A 15,025-nucleotide genomic window follows, 5' to 3' on the forward strand; every position below is an offset into this window, starting at 1 on the left:
TGTGTGTGTGTGTGTGTGTGTGTCCATCAGACGGTCATACACGGCAGCTACGCTCTGCTCCAGGAGCCTCGTTTCCACGTCTACCTGATTCCGCCCAGCCTGCTCTTCCTGCTGGACAAACTGATCAGTCTGAGCAGGAAAAAGGTGGAGATCCCTGTTCTCAGAGCTGAGCTGCTGCCTTCAGGTGATATTCTTAATTTATCGTCTTTAACGGTGACCTATTAGGGCAATAAAGAACATGTTCGCTAATTTTGTTGTTGTTGTTGTTGCTGAACAAAATCATTCTTAGAATGTGTCTGACACGAAGCCAGACACGGGCTTCGTGTCTGGCTAGTTCTGCCAGTGCTTTAGTGCTTTTTATTGATAAAAAACACTAAATTTTGTCACTTATAATCAAACATTTTCCCATGTATTAAGTGAAAAATTCTGCCAGTGGAAATAGTTGTTAATTATTATCAATACTAAGGCTTTATAGACTTGAAACAAACGGCTATATATTTTGCTGAAAAATTATTTGTAAGTTAGTTTTAGTTTTCTCATTTGCACAAAAAAATGAAGCAAAAGAGTATTTTTGTAAGATTTCTTGTTTTGCAGTGTATTTTGAGCTCCTTTCAGAATAAGTTGTTTTAAGGTCTCTTGTCACTTTAAATGAAAAATAAGCTGCTGGCCACGCTCCTCAAACTCAACTTTTACACTCGCCGGTGAAGATGACTGCAAAAAGATGCGCAATTTTACAGCAGTCCAACTTTGAAAAGCAAGTGGTTTCTGGATGATAAGTCCATAATCAGCAGTGACTGTACAGCACATAGAGCAGTAAAACCAGCTGACTAAACATGCTAGGGCTCAGCTTGGGTTGCTAGGTAACGTGTAGAACTCTGCTGGTGTTGCTAGGTAACGACGCAGTGACCCTAAAATATGATGTAACAATTGGAAGGTTTTTGAAACCGCTCATTTTCCAGATACCAAAAAACATGAGCCTGCCAAAGATCTTTATTTTTTTATAGAAAGTTGTGAATTTTGCATAATATGTCCCGTTTAAAACAAACTAATTTCTCATTCTTATCTCTTATCTACACTCTATGTAACGCTTCTCTCGGCTGTCCTTCCCGAAGGCGTGACACATCTGGAGTTCAAGCGTCCCCCGGGCTTCGTGTACCGTTCAGGCCAGTGGGTTCGGGTCGCCTGCCTGGTGCTGGGCACAGACGAGTACCACCCATTCACTCTGACTTCAGCCCCTCATGAGGAGAACCTGAGCCTGCACATCCGGGCCGTGGGACCTTGGACCAGTCGACTCAGAGAGCTCTACACCGAGGAGAGCCTCCTGGAGTTTGGTTCCTACCCAAAAGTACGCCTCTTTGCTGCTTTATCACCAATTTTAATGGTTTTTGGCCCTTTGTGACAGTAATGAAGGGATTTTCTTTAATCTGAAGCTCTACTTGGACGGACCGTTCGGCGAAGGCCATCAGGAGTGGAACGACTTTGAGGTGTCTGTTCTGGTGGGAGGAGGAATCGGCGTCACACCGTTCACCTCCATCCTCAAGGACCTGGTGTTCAAGTCCTCCATCAAGTCCAAGATTCTGTGTAAAAAGGTTTGCAACTGCCACCCGCCATCTTTAATGGCACCTCTGGAGAAGAAGAAACTTCAGATTATAAACATGACATTTAAAATTTGAATATGACAATAAAATAATAATAATGATAATAGCACAGAAAGTAAAATGTTGTCAATATTCAAATTAGCCTAATTGGGACATATAATTTAATATATAATTTACTGAATATGCCTGTTTGTCCTTTGTTACATACCAACTAGGCCTGTCACAATAACAAAAAAGTCCCAATAATTATTGCGATAAATTATAATATTACTATCTTTAGACAAATTTCAAATAATATATTGGTAATTGCATGGTAATAGAAGTTAATTCTCTCAATGATTAATAAGTTCAAACAGGAAGACATTTTAAATATCAAAATTAAAACATAACCAAAAACACTTAAAATAAGACTAAACTAACTTTTCAGCAAGATATAGAAGCTTGTTTTAAGTCAATAATTTAAAAGTACTAGTTCACTTGCAGATGTTAGAAAAGTGTTGTCAGAAGTTGAAAAATTTACTAATGGAAATAGTAAAACAAAACAAGCGCCCATATCTTGCTGAAAATGTACTTGTATTATTTCCAGTTTACTGAAATATTTGAACTAAATAAACTTGGAGAGATTTTGTGTTTTTGCAGTACAGTTTCTGTTCAGTTCTATTCAAAATGGAAACACTGCAAAAACACAAAATCTTACCAAGTATTTTTTCTAGTGAAAGCATCTTAAGACAAAACTAACTTAAAAGTAACGTTTCAGCAAGATATTGAAGCTTGTTTTAGGTAAACAATTCCTTAATATTGTTTTTAAAAGTTCTGTTTCCACTGGCAGATTATTTCTTTCATGACATTTTCTCATGTTTAAAGTGAAATAGTCAGTTAAACTAGAACTTTTTCAAGTAGTCATTGAAACTAGACAAAAATATTTAAGATTTTGTGGGTGGGGGTTTTTTCAATTTTTTCTTCAATAAAACTGAATTTGCTGCAAAGTTTTATACAAATCATTAGAGGTGCTTCTACAAAAAAGTTAAAATAAATAAAATGTTTCTCAGAAAGTGTTGAAACTGCTGTAACTCATATTTAATTTGATCCGTAAAGCCTCTCAGTAACATCTGTCGTCTGAAGGTTTATTTCATCTGGGTGACCCGAACGCAGCGCCAGTTTGAGTGGGTCTCAGACATCATCAGGGAGGTGGAGGAAATGGACACGCAGGAGCTGGTCTCCGTCCACACGTACATCACCCAGGTGGCCGAGAAGTTCGACCTGCGCACCACCATGCTGGTGAGCTTAACACCGCACAACCACTGTTTGCTAGTGGGAAGCGGCTAAAGCTTACAATTACGTTGGTAACAGCAGACAGTGTTTATGGGCTTCGCCATGTTGACGTTTCACTGTTTTAAAGGGGTTGTATTATGTAAAATTCACTTTTTTTAGCTTTACGTCATGTTCTAATGTTATTCCCGCATCAAAAACATATCTGGAGTTTTGCTTTGGTTCTTCCATGCATGTTGGAGAAATCTGTTAATCTCCATGGCAACCATTGAGCTGTGGAAAACACCTGGGTGGACCTAGCCCCGCCCTCGAAGTGCAGCGCCTGCTTGGAGATTCAGGTTTCAGGCGTCAGAGCTTCTGCCTCACAGAGCAGCCCTCGCCCTCTCGGCTCCTTCAGACTAGCCAGCAGCAATTAGCAAACACCTGATGGAACTGAGCATCTGCTGAGTTCATTATACCAGGTGCTTCTCAGTGAATCCCTGGTAAAAACTTTGTTAAAGGGTTAATGGAGGAGCCATGATGTGATGACTTCCTGAAAGCAGAGTTTCAGAAAGAGCGGAAGTTTCTTAAAGAGACAGAGGCTCAATTTCAAGAAGTTAAATCAGGAAGTCAAATTTCTTTTAAGTCATTCGGTAAATGACTTACCGATTGACTTTCTTTGTCTTTTAAAAGAATAATTATGATAATAGAGGTTTGTTTATATTAACTTATATTAACTTCTGGATAAATTGTTGCCACTTCTTTCTTAGATTTTTTTATATGGTTTATTTATTTTTAACTCTTCTTCCAGTTTCTTTTTAAAGTCTGTTTGGCTGTGAACACAACAGTTTGGCCTCAGTCACATGAAATAAGTCTACACTTTGCTATAATTGTTTTTTTTGGGGGGGGATTTGGCTGTTTATCTTAGATAAAGATAAACTTGACTGCCAGTCAACTTTGTCAAGAGCCCACTGCACTGAACCCTGTTGAATACCTGCTGGTTATTCCATCAAATATTGACTTCTGAACTCTTCCTGGGTTAAAACATTAGTTTTGCTGTTTCTAAATGAATATGAACTTTTTTTCTTTGCATTATTTGAGGTCTGAAAGGACTCCATCTCTTACGTTATTTTGACCATGTCTCATTTTGTGCAAATAAAAAAATTCTTGCTTGTAATTTCGGAGACATGTTGTCAGTAGTTCATAGAACAAAAGAACAATGTTCATTTTACTCAAACATAGACCTATAAAAAGTAAAACTGACCATTTTAAGTGGTCTCAATTTTATCCAGAGCTCTATATGGCATTTCTATAACAACTGAAGGTAACACAGTAACTTGATTATGCTATAAAATTGCACTTTGTGGCTGGAAAACACGTACTGCTCCTTTAAGTAGAAAGTAGCTCAGAGTTCCCACTTCCCAGGTAACTTGAACGCCTCATTAGAGTTCAAAGATTTGCATACTTATTTTAAAAATGTTTTGTATTTCAGCTGAATTATCATGTAAAATTTTGATCTGTTTCAGTTTATTGTTTATTTTACCGTTAAGACCGCTCTGCTCTGCTCTCCTCTGTGCAGTACGTGTGTGAGCGCCACTTTCAGAAGGTGTGGAACCGCAGCCTCTTCACCGGCCTGCGCTCCGTCACTCACTTTGGGCGTCCGCCCTTCGTCTCCTTCTTCAGCTCTTTGCAGGAAGTTCACCCTGAGGTCAGCGCTCTGTCACTGCGTTTTTCAAAGTGGGGAGGGCCGCCAGGGGGCGCTAAAGGGACCTCAGAGGGAAGAGGAGAAAAACTGGAAAAAAAAGTTTACATTTAAAAATTATTTTAGTTTTTATTATAAAACATAAGTTTAAATAACTTGGAGATGTAAGACAGAAAAAGCCTTTATTGTCCCACAGAGGGAAAATTCAGGAAATTATTTGTCATGTTCATCTTTCTGATCGGCTGCCAGTCGAGTTTATCAAGTTGTTTTGCTTCTTAAGCTACAAATAGAAAAGTTTTCGACAAGAAAAAGACAGAAGGAAGCTGTAAAAATCGAAACTCTGAAGGTTAAATGAAAGTTGATGGGATTAATATAAAAATATTAGACATTGTCTTATGAAAAGAGGGGACTGTAGTGGAAAATTTTATCTGGTAAAATATTCAAGATCAGATTTAAAAAGTACCTGATCACATTTTCCATCACAGAACTAATTTCTAACTAAAATCAGAAAGTATGAGGCAGCATTTATGCTAAATGGATGTAATAATTATTGAATAGATTAAGAATTATTTTCATTGTCATTTTGCACGAAAGAAAGCACAACATAAATTGAAATAATAAATAAATGTGAGAAAAAATAAAATAAAAATCTAAATATTTTATATTTAAATAAAATCTTTATCTAATAAGATTAAATAAAATATTTTTATTCTATTCATTTCAGTTAACCTCATTAAATAAAATAGTCTTTTTATTTAATGAAAATAAAAATATGAAATTCGATGTTTCTATATTTTGCAGCATTCTGTGTGTTTGCAAAGGAAATCCTCGCCCAGATGATGAAGCCTGGACAACCATATTTAACTTTTGAAGCTTCATGGTTCTTTATCTTTTTTTCCTCAGGTCGGTAAAATCGGCGTGTTCAGCTGCGGACCGCCTGGACTGACCAAGAACGTGGAGAAAGCGTGTCAGAAGATGAACAAGAGAGATCAGGCCTACTTCATGCATCACTATGAAAACTTCTGATCAGTCCTGACACTATTGATAAATAACAATATTTCAGCAAAAATGCTACAACCATTGCAGTAGGTTTTTGGTGTTTTTGGCTTGAAGTTTATTTTAATCCACCTAATTAAACATGTTTTATTTGCAGCTTTATTCTCTAATCAGAAACATTCATGCATTGATTGCAATCAGGAGCAGGAATATTTAACTTGTTCAAAGTCATAGGAATGCATTTTTTTTTTTATAATTCACTTTCTCTATTCATGACCACTGTAAAAATACAAAATACCAAGTAATAAAAACCTAGTAATATCTTAGCATGCTTGAAATAAGACAAAACTAACTTCCAAGTATCTTTTCAGCAAGAAAAAATGAGATCTGGATCTCAGTGGGATTTACCTGGTTAAATAAAGGAAATAAAAAACAAAAAAAATAGATACAGGAGCTTGTTTAAGGCCAAAAATTCCTTAATATTCATTTATAAAATGTTTTCTTATAAGTGAAATAATAATATGTTATACAAATATAGAAAAAGGAAGAAAGGAAATAATCTGCGAATGAAAGTAGTACTTTTTTAATCAATAATAAGGAATTATTAACTTAAAACAAGCTCCTATATCTTGCTGAAAAGTTACTTCTAAGTCGGGTTTTGTCTCATTTTTTGTATTTTAAGATACTTGCACTAAAAAATAGACCAGAATTACTTGGTGAGATTTTGTATTTTTGCAGTTGAGTAAGTAATTTATTTGTTTGCTGTAGATGTAAATGGATTCAAACCACTTTCATTTGCAAATGAACCAACTTGTTTTAAATCAGTTTCTTCACTATGCAGATATACTTGTGTGAATTTTTGGAGTATGTTTTAAAATCATGACTTAATTGTTTCTTTGTGTTCAACCCGTAATAAAATATTTCATCTGACTTGGGGAGGTTTGATTATGTAATGACCTGTGAGGTTTTGTGCAGCGAAGGCTCTCAAATTTCTGCCGTCGGCTCCTTCTGGTGCAGCTCCCTTTTAGACTAAAACTGCACTCGAGTTCATCCAAACTGATAAATTGGATTTATTGGTTGACTGATAAGGCAGGCCGCTCTACTGAAATGTTAAATTCTCTCCAACAGTCTGCAGTTTTCTGTGTGTCGTGTAATTATGTGAATTACTCAACCTTAGCAGCCTTTGTCCTGCTTATTCTCTGGAATAAGTTTGATATTTGTTATGCTTGGTGATTGTTTCACTGACTTGGAGATCAGTTTGTTTATGAATCAAACACATTTCAGATTAAGAAAAAGGGTTTATAGTAACATGCATGTAGAAGGATTTTTATATTTTTCTTTTTTCCCTTTATTCCTGATTCTTTTTTCTTTTGTTCATTTTTTGTCTTTTTCCTTTTCCTTTCTCTTTGCTTTTATTTTTTATTTTTTGCTTTTTCTTTCTTTTTCCTTCTTTCTTTTGTCTTTTTTATTTTTCTTTTGTCTTTTTTATTTTTTTCTTTTGAGATTTTCCTTTTATCTTAATTTTCTTTTCTTTCTCTTTCTTTTCTATTTTGGCATTTTTTTCTTTCTCTTTTCCTTTTTCCCCTTTCCTTTTTTTTCTGACTTTTTTGTCTTTTTCTTTTGACTCAATTAAATATATATGTGTGTGTTTTTACTAGGATTAAGTGATCAGCAACAAGACAAAATATGTGTTAAATAATTGTGAAATGTGAATTAAATATTTTTAAAATTATGTAGGAAACTGATTTTGTTGAATTTTAATTAGGGGTGTTAGAATAAAGTGGGCCTTTTACATCAACTCCTTTAAAATACATTTAAACTCAGCTTTATAATATAAATTTTAAAAACAAACCTAAAATCGTTCAGTTTTAAACATAATTTAGTCTCAGCAGAAGTGAGTATTAAGTAAAATAAATACTGATTTGTTGTAAATTCATATTAAGTTGAACTGGTCGCACATTTTTAGTCCCAATGAGTTTTTTTCTATGTGGAAAAAATAATAATAATTGTGAGTTTTTTCTGGTTAGTTTAAGTGAAACCGACTGATCAAATGGCACCCTCTTCTGGAAAAGAGCCGCTCATCCTCACCTCCGTCACAGCAGCTGGATAAAAATTTGGTCCAAGGTCATATCGATTTGTGCTGCTTTTATTCCTATTTTTATAGATTTTCAGTACAATACATTAAGCTCCCCCTTTAAACGCCCTTGCTCCATCCAATTACATGTTAAATGCTTCTCTGCGGTTCAGCGTGACGGGTCGGTGCACATAGGGAACGGGTTTTAATCTTGCTTTAATCGGGTGTCACATTCACAGCAATAACCAGGAAGGTGAAGTTGTTGGAGGGCTGATCAATGGACTGATGAATGCTGCAACTTTCTTGCTCAGGAGGGACCTTAGCTGTACGTCTCATTCACTTTACACAAGTTTTCCACAATGAGTGGAGGAGTTGAATCACTAACCTTGTTTTCAAAGTCCCTGGAGCTTTTCGGGCCAGTCAGCAGGACCAAAATAACTTCTGAAATATTCTCCAAGAAGGAACTGGGAAGGAAAAGGAAGAATACAGATGGTTTTTCAAGCCTGATGGTTTAAAGGTGACCTGATATGTTTCCTTGAACAGGCTAGGACAGGTCTATGGTCTAAACAAAACATATTCATTACATTTTCTTGCACAAAATCATTCTTAAAAAAATAGATTTTAGTCATCTCAGTTCTGCCTATTTTGAGCCATTTTAGGGCATCTTGTCACTTTAAATCCAAACAATCTGCTGGTGGCCTAAAGTAAAATGTCTGCAAAGAGATGCACAATTGTACATATTTGAAAAGCAGAAACAGAGCCTCCTGCACAACAACCAACAAGAATGCAGCTTCTGAATGGAAAGTCAGCAACAAAACACTAGCCTTTTCCAGCAGTTGTTGTGCAGCGCATACAGCAATAAAATCACCTGACCAAACATGCTGAAGCTCAGCTTTGGTTGCTAAGTAACAGTGCCAGTTAAATGTGTCTTTACAATTGGTAGGTTTTGAAATGACTCATTTTCCAGACACGAAAAAATATTAAATTATTGCCAAAAAACCCCCCAACTGCATGGGTATTTAAGAAGTGCTTTTTTTAGAAGCAGTTCAAACCCAAATGGATGTATAAAAACTTGCAAAATTTAGATCTTTGATAAGCTTAAGTGTAGCCTCCTGCACAACCAACAAGAATGGAACAAAGGTTAGGGCTTCTGGATAGTAATTCAAAAACTAAACGCTTGTTGTTGTTTTTTCCCAGCAGCTATTGTACACCAGTAACAACAGATGACCAATCATGTTGAAACTCAGCTCAGGTTGCTAGGTGACGGACAGAGTTCCACTGGTGTTGCTAGGTAACAGGTCTTGGGCTTCACTGGGGTTGCTGATTTGTAATGTTACTTTACAGACGTTTTTGAAACTGCTCATTTAACATGAACTTATTGCCAAAAGATCCCCATCTGGGTGGCTCTTTTAAGCACTTGGACTGTTTTTAGAAGCAGCTGAGACCCAAATGGAAGTACAAAAATGTGCAAAATGTTAATTTTGCATAATACTTTAAAGTCTGCTTCAATGAATGTCGTAATCTACCAACAAGAGAGGAGACAATGCACAACGTGTTTAGGATGTGTGAGGAGCGTAGCGCAGTGTGCATGGCAGTACTTAAGAGGCTGTTAATCTTCTTAGAGCTGCTAAGTACCCAGCTAAAAATCAGCTACTGTCCAGATTGTTTCTTCCTGCCCCAGATAAATGACTCAGACGACAACAAAGGGTTAGCTCAAAGAAATATGTGGCAGAGTGTTCACGCTGGCAGGAAATATGCACTTCCTCTCCTTTGGGAGCTGTGCTGACAGAGCGGTGGGAGAAGTTTTGGTGGGCCTTCACGACTTGAAGATGTTTGGCAGCGGCTCCAAGAAGTGGTTTGTGAAGAAGCAGAAGAAGCAGCAGCAGCAGAAATCTGGCAAGAGGCCATGCACCAGGAAGAGGAAGAGATGGGCGGCAAAGATCCTCAAGGAGCACAGAGAGCAGATCCTCAGTGAGCTGGATGTCAACGCCGTGCTGCCCTACTTGGTGTACGACAAGGTCTTCTCACTGGTGGAGTACAAGGAGATCCTGGGACAGGAGTCCAGCAGGGGACGGGCGGAGGTGTTCCTAAATCACCTGTCCTCTAAAGGGCCTGCTGCTTTCTGCTCGTTCTGCTCCGTTTTGGAGGAGGTGTGTCCCCGCCTGCTGACCTGCTTCCTGTTGGATGGAGAAGGTACACAGATGGAGTAGCTCTTATTTTTGATAATTACCACCAGACTAAAAAAGAAAATGCATCAGCAGTGCTGTTCCATTTTTTAATCAGGCACCTGTTAAATACGGGCGGCCTGTGCACAAGAGCTGAAACAATTTATTAGCAGGCCTGTCGCAATAAGCAATAAATCAATTAATCGCATGATAAATTAAAACGGGCTCAATAATTCCCATTTACATGATTTATTGTTTCTCTCTATCAAAATCTGGCTGACAAAAGTCTACAGTCTGGTGTTTTGATCTCAGCTAGCCCTGTTCTGAAAAATAATTTTGTTTTTATTCATTTTATTTGTTGTGTCTGTTGTATTGTTTGTTTATTTTGGATATTTAAAGTGTCTTCCAGTTCTACTATTAAATGTTCATTAGAATTTATTCATCTTTGACAACATATTATTGCATTATTATACCATATTGTATTGCTTAAAAATGGTCTCAAAACGATATTTTTTATCACAAAAATTTCTGGGATGAGTTATTGTCCAGAAAAATTTGTTACTGTAACAAAATGCATTTCAGGCAACAAGTGATTATTTTCCTTTTTTAAAAACGGATTGAATTATTTCTAATATTAGAAAAAATAAATTCTTAAGATGTTAAATGAAAAACCTGCAGAATGCACCATTTTAAAAAAGAAATTATTAATCGAACAAAACAGAGTGTCTTTAGTCAGAGGCATGTTCAAAATCGCTGTAATACAGACCGCTACAGGAGATCTTTCCTGTCAACGGCCAACACCATCTGCAATACCTCTTTGAATAATTTAAAATAATATGAGTTACAACAACATTTAATTTCACTTTGGGATCAATAAAGTATTTATGAATATTGAATTTAATCATCAGAATAACTGATGACTAAAATAATGGTAAACTGCAGGCCTAATCGCCACATAGTTTTGGTCGCATTGAACTCACCATGTGAAGCAAAACAAAGAAAAATGACAAAGACAGAAAAACTACTTATCAGTAAGCCAGAGACTCAGACTAAGAGTCTGCAAAAATAGCCTCTTAAATCTGGGTGGCTGAGGGGATTACCGAGCAGCCAGCGCTGCTAACTAGCCTGCTACAACATATGGCCTGACGTGGCAGCAGTTTGCACCGTTTCACTCACAGTGACCTGCAAAAGTATTAGACCTTTAAAACATTGATTATATTTGGACCTTATGTATTAAACCAACACAAAATAGTGCATATGTGAAGAAAAAAGTCCAAGAGGCCAGGGTAACCCTGGAGAAGCGGCAGAGAGCCAGGTGGAAATCTGTTGACAGGACAACTATTAGTCCTGCAATCCACAAAACTGGACTTTATGGAAGAGTAAAAAGCCATTACTAAAAGAAAAAAAGAAGATGTTCTATTTAAAGCATCATACTGAGGGGGACAATTTTCTTCAGCAGGGACAGGGATACCAGAAGTGCTCTAAAATCAATTCTTATTTGAAAACACTGATACTTTTGATACTTCAGTTATTTGAGGTTAACGAAAATACAGTAGAAAGAAACTATATTACTGAGATGGTTGGTGGGGAACTACTTTTCCTTTCACCATAAGAAGCCCAGGCACACTCAATAAAAATAAATACATTTTGAAATAAAGTTTTTATTATTATTATTATTATTATTAATTGTTTAACTAAATATTTTACTCCGAATTTCTATTTGAATGACCCATATTTATAAAACAGCAACTCTTATTTTAGATTTACTCCGTTATTATTATTCATATGGTTCGGAAAGGAAATCAGTGGTATCAGTTATCGAGCATCGCTACTGGTCACGGTTACAGTAAGATGAATGGAGCAAAGTACAGACCAATCCTGGAAGAATCCTGGATTTCTCCGGTAGAATTTCGATCGGGCCAATCAGCGAGCAGAAGGAGCAGTCGTAAACGATGACGTAGATTTTCTGCGCTGTTTTAAAATCGTAGTTTCTCGCAGTTTTAGCAATGGCGACGGAGGAAGTGAACGCAGTCATTCAGTCCGTGTTGGTCACGCTTCCAAATATTAAATTAACATTAACAGCCGTTCGGCTCTGCACCTCTCTCTTCTTAGTGGAGGACGGTTGTTTACAGCTCAGGCAACTTCCGGTAAGTTTCATAGCGTCGAAGTGGCGCATTTACATACGTCACGGGTAAACGTTAGGGATCGGATAAAATTCAAAACTTCAACTGTCCACGGCTCCAACAAGCAAGTTCAGTTTTATTGCTTCTCAACGAAGCAAAACTAAGAACAAGGGACTAGTTTTTACCAGGCTACCTTTATAGAAGACAACAGCTTTAAACATACAACGCATATTTACAACCAAAATCTGTAGGAAGAGTTAAAATTAGTTGTTTAGAGGTTCCTGTATCTAATCATGACAAAATTAACAAAATTCTGAGGATAAATACTTTTACAATGTCCCATCATTGCCCACGTTTTTGGCTGAGTGAGTTTCTGTAGGTAGGACTGATGCCAAGCTTATAGGATGAGGTGTGAACAAAGAAAATACTAAAATATTCATCTGCATCCACAGATGGAGTCCCAGGACAGAGCAAGAAAGTGGGGTTCTCTGTACCCCCAAACAGTCCGGCAGAGCAGCCTCTGTGTCCACCCCCAATGTACACGAACCCTATGTTCAACACAAGGTGAGCCCACAGTACATGTAACTAATTTCTCATAAAATTATGGGTGGAAAAATGTTTTGAGAGTTCAGTTTTATTGCTTTTTTGACAATACATTAAAAAAAGCTGAAATACAAACATTAACAAATTGGTAAAATAAAGATAAATTGACTGTATAGCAGTAAATACACAACAAAAACTCAAAATTGTGCCAATTATTTTTGGTGTAGTCACTAGTGCAGCTATCTTGGTACACTTGAAATGAGATGAAATTTACAAGTAACTTTTCAGCTCAATATAGGAGATTGTTTTAAGTTCCAGTTATAAGGGAAATAACAGCACTTACATTTTTTGGTGTCTGGAAAATGAACTAAGTTTAAAAAAACCTCTGAAATATAAAGTCACAACCAAAAGGCACTGTGTGGTCACCAAGCAACCCCAGCCAATCCCAGCCCGTTTCTTAGCAACCTCAGCCACTCACCTATCAACCAAAAGATAAGCTCCAGCATGTTTGTTTGCGCTGTGCAATGGCTGCTGGAAAAGACAATTGTTTTGCTATTCACTTACCATTCAGAAACCACTTACTGCATTCTTGTTGGTTGTGCAGGAGGCTCCACTTCTGCTTTTCAAAGATGTACAGTTGTAGAATAGTTTTGTCTTAATTCAAGTGTACTAATTTATTTGTATTTGAAACTAGCAATTGTTTTATAACTATTCATCTATATATCTGCCATTTTGAATTGGGGGCATGGCAAGCAGCAGCTTATTTGAATTTAAAGTGACAAGAGTCTCTAAAACAGCTCATTCTGAAAGGAGACTAGATCATTATCTAAAAAAGATTTTGTGCAAAAAATGAAACTGAAATGTGTTTTGTATTGCCCATAGGCCTATCCCAACCAAGAAAGAATAATAGGTCACCTTTGGAAATAAAAGATAATGTGGGAGGAAGGGAAAGGTTGACACTAAAAATGAAAAAGAGGAGCATGAAATGAGATTTGCTGAGCCAGTCTCCTGAAGAACAACCAGAGGAGCTTCACTGCAGTCGATTGTGTCACTGTGTGTCAGCCCTTCGCCTCGTGAATGTGTCACGACTGTGAGGCGATGTCTGTCCTGGTGTGTGTGTGTGTGTGTGTGTGTGTGTGTGTTGCATGTTAGACCTCTGGAGATCACTCTAACGCTGCAGCCGAGTGCGGGGGGGCGTGGGGTCTTTACATGCAGTGTGAGTGTGTTTGGCGGTCTGACCGGCCGTTGGGGGGCAGGGGTCACATGGATGTGATGGGACAGAAAAGCTGATATGCTCTCTAGACCGTTAAGGAGGCCTTTTTAATTTATGACAGCAAAGTCGGCGCAGAGACAGCCATCCCAGTGGTCTGTCCCTGGGTAGTGACACACACAAACAGACAGGCTGACAGAAATAAACCAACACACACAACAAAGCATAGCAGCACACACTGCTAGAATGGTCACAGAGCCTCCACTGGAGATGCAGCTCGCTAACAAGGCAACGTAAGTCTGCTTAAAATTTAATGACAGCCTTATGCGGTTTTATTTGGGTTCATACCAAATGGACGCTCTTTGGACTGTAGCATCTTTCATATTTATTTGAAGAAGGTATGGGTTGATTTTTAGCTATTCAAAGTATTTCAAGAATAAAAGCACTATCTTCTCTTTGCTAATTCTTGGAAGAAGTAGGATGGAAACTGGCTAAAGTAATGGCTGCCTTATTATGCCAGAGCATGGCTTTGAATGTGTTCTGGTGTCAATTATCTGACCTGTGTGTTAGCGCCAAGTCGAGTTGGGGCTTTGGATATTTCTTCGATCCAAGTGGAATCGGAGGCATATTGTCAGCTGTGTGCGGTTCAGAAAGGCATTGTGTTTATTAGTTTTTGTGTCGCCTCTTGTCCGTATCCTGCTGACTGGGAGCGAGTGCGCTGGATTTAATTACATCTCTGGGCTTCTGTTTCATGGGCCTGCTGGTTGCCAGATTGAACGGTGCCTCGCAAACGTCTCCGTAACCTTTGAACCTTTTCACATTTTGTGTTTTATTGGGATTTAATACGTTAACCCAAGACAAATGGCAAGCGAAAGGATTTCGTTGTTTTCAAATCTTTTACAAATAATAGAAATAGAAGTGGTTTTTGCTGTATCAAGGTGGGAAAATTCAGGTGTAGCAAATTGACAGGCAATCGAGGCACGTAGATTCATTCATAGATGAAAGTTTAAAAACGGGTAAACAACAAAATTAAAAATGTTATATACATATATAATAATTTATAAATATAATTTATATAATATCAAATCTAATTTTTATATGTATACAGTATTTTGTTTTTAATTTGCAATCATTATTATCAATTTAATAATTTAAATTAATATACATATAAATAATTAATTTTATTTTAAATTTGCAACCACTGTACTTTATACACGTGAGTTTAATATAAAACTCTTAGGTCCAAGTTAGGTGATTTCAATTTCTATTTTCAGATTGTTATGAATATAAACAATAGAGATGTGCCGATCAGGTTTTTTCCTGCCGATACCGATACCGATCACATAATTTTTTTTTTTTTTTTTTT

At 37.1% G+C, this 15,025-nt stretch overlaps 2 protein-coding genes and 1 long non-coding RNA gene across 9 annotated transcripts in view; 2 read left to right on the top strand and 1 right to left on the bottom strand.

The window, feature by feature from the left end:
* duox (dual oxidase) overlaps window positions 1-5,944 on the top strand; it is a 26,993-nt gene extending 21,049 nt beyond the window's left edge. Inside the window, exons 28-33 of the mRNA XM_017305203.1 lie at window positions 31-184; window positions 1,113-1,345; window positions 1,431-1,589; window positions 2,721-2,876; window positions 4,426-4,554; window positions 5,452-5,944. Of these exons, the coding sequence (XP_017160692.1) occupies window positions 31-184; window positions 1,113-1,345; window positions 1,431-1,589; window positions 2,721-2,876; window positions 4,426-4,554; window positions 5,452-5,574 (954 nt within the window). The 3' untranslated portion in view covers window positions 5,575-5,944. The remainder of the gene's footprint in view (window positions 1-30; window positions 185-1,112; window positions 1,346-1,430; window positions 1,590-2,720; window positions 2,877-4,425; window positions 4,555-5,451) is intronic.
* The window catches only part of LOC103466441 (uncharacterized), a 25,019-nt gene continuing 11,531 nt past the window's right edge, over window positions 1,538-15,025 (bottom strand). Inside the window, exons 1-5 of one of the 2 annotated variants that reach the window (XR_001776677.1) lie at window positions 11,657-11,918; window positions 9,715-9,795; window positions 8,004-8,082; window positions 4,498-4,638; window positions 1,538-1,625 (exon numbers count right to left, since the gene is read on the bottom strand). This is a non-coding gene — a long non-coding RNA (uncharacterized LOC103466441). Of the gene's footprint in view, window positions 1,626-4,497; window positions 4,639-8,003; window positions 8,083-9,714; window positions 9,796-11,656; window positions 11,919-15,025 lie in introns of those variants that run through there. The other variant, XR_001776678.1, reaches the window with a different exon arrangement.
* tjp1b (tight junction protein 1b) overlaps window positions 9,282-15,025 on the top strand; it is a 105,756-nt gene continuing 100,012 nt past the window's right edge. For 5 of the 6 annotated variants that reach the window (XM_008411994.1, XM_008411996.1, XM_008411997.1 and 2 more), the window contains exons 1-2: window positions 9,282-9,811; window positions 12,359-12,470. In XM_008411994.1, coding sequence (XP_008410216.1) covers window positions 9,373-9,811; window positions 12,359-12,470 — 551 coding nt within the window. In that variant the 5' untranslated portion in view covers window positions 9,282-9,372. The remainder of the gene's footprint in view (window positions 9,812-12,358; window positions 12,471-15,025) is intronic. The other variant, XM_008411999.2, reaches the window with a different exon arrangement.

This window comes from Poecilia reticulata, linkage group LG6, assembly GCF_000633615.1.
Source record: "Poecilia reticulata strain Guanapo linkage group LG6, Guppy_female_1.0+MT, whole genome shotgun sequence".
Lineage (NCBI taxonomy): Eukaryota > Metazoa > Chordata > Actinopteri > Cyprinodontiformes > Poeciliidae > Poecilia > Poecilia reticulata.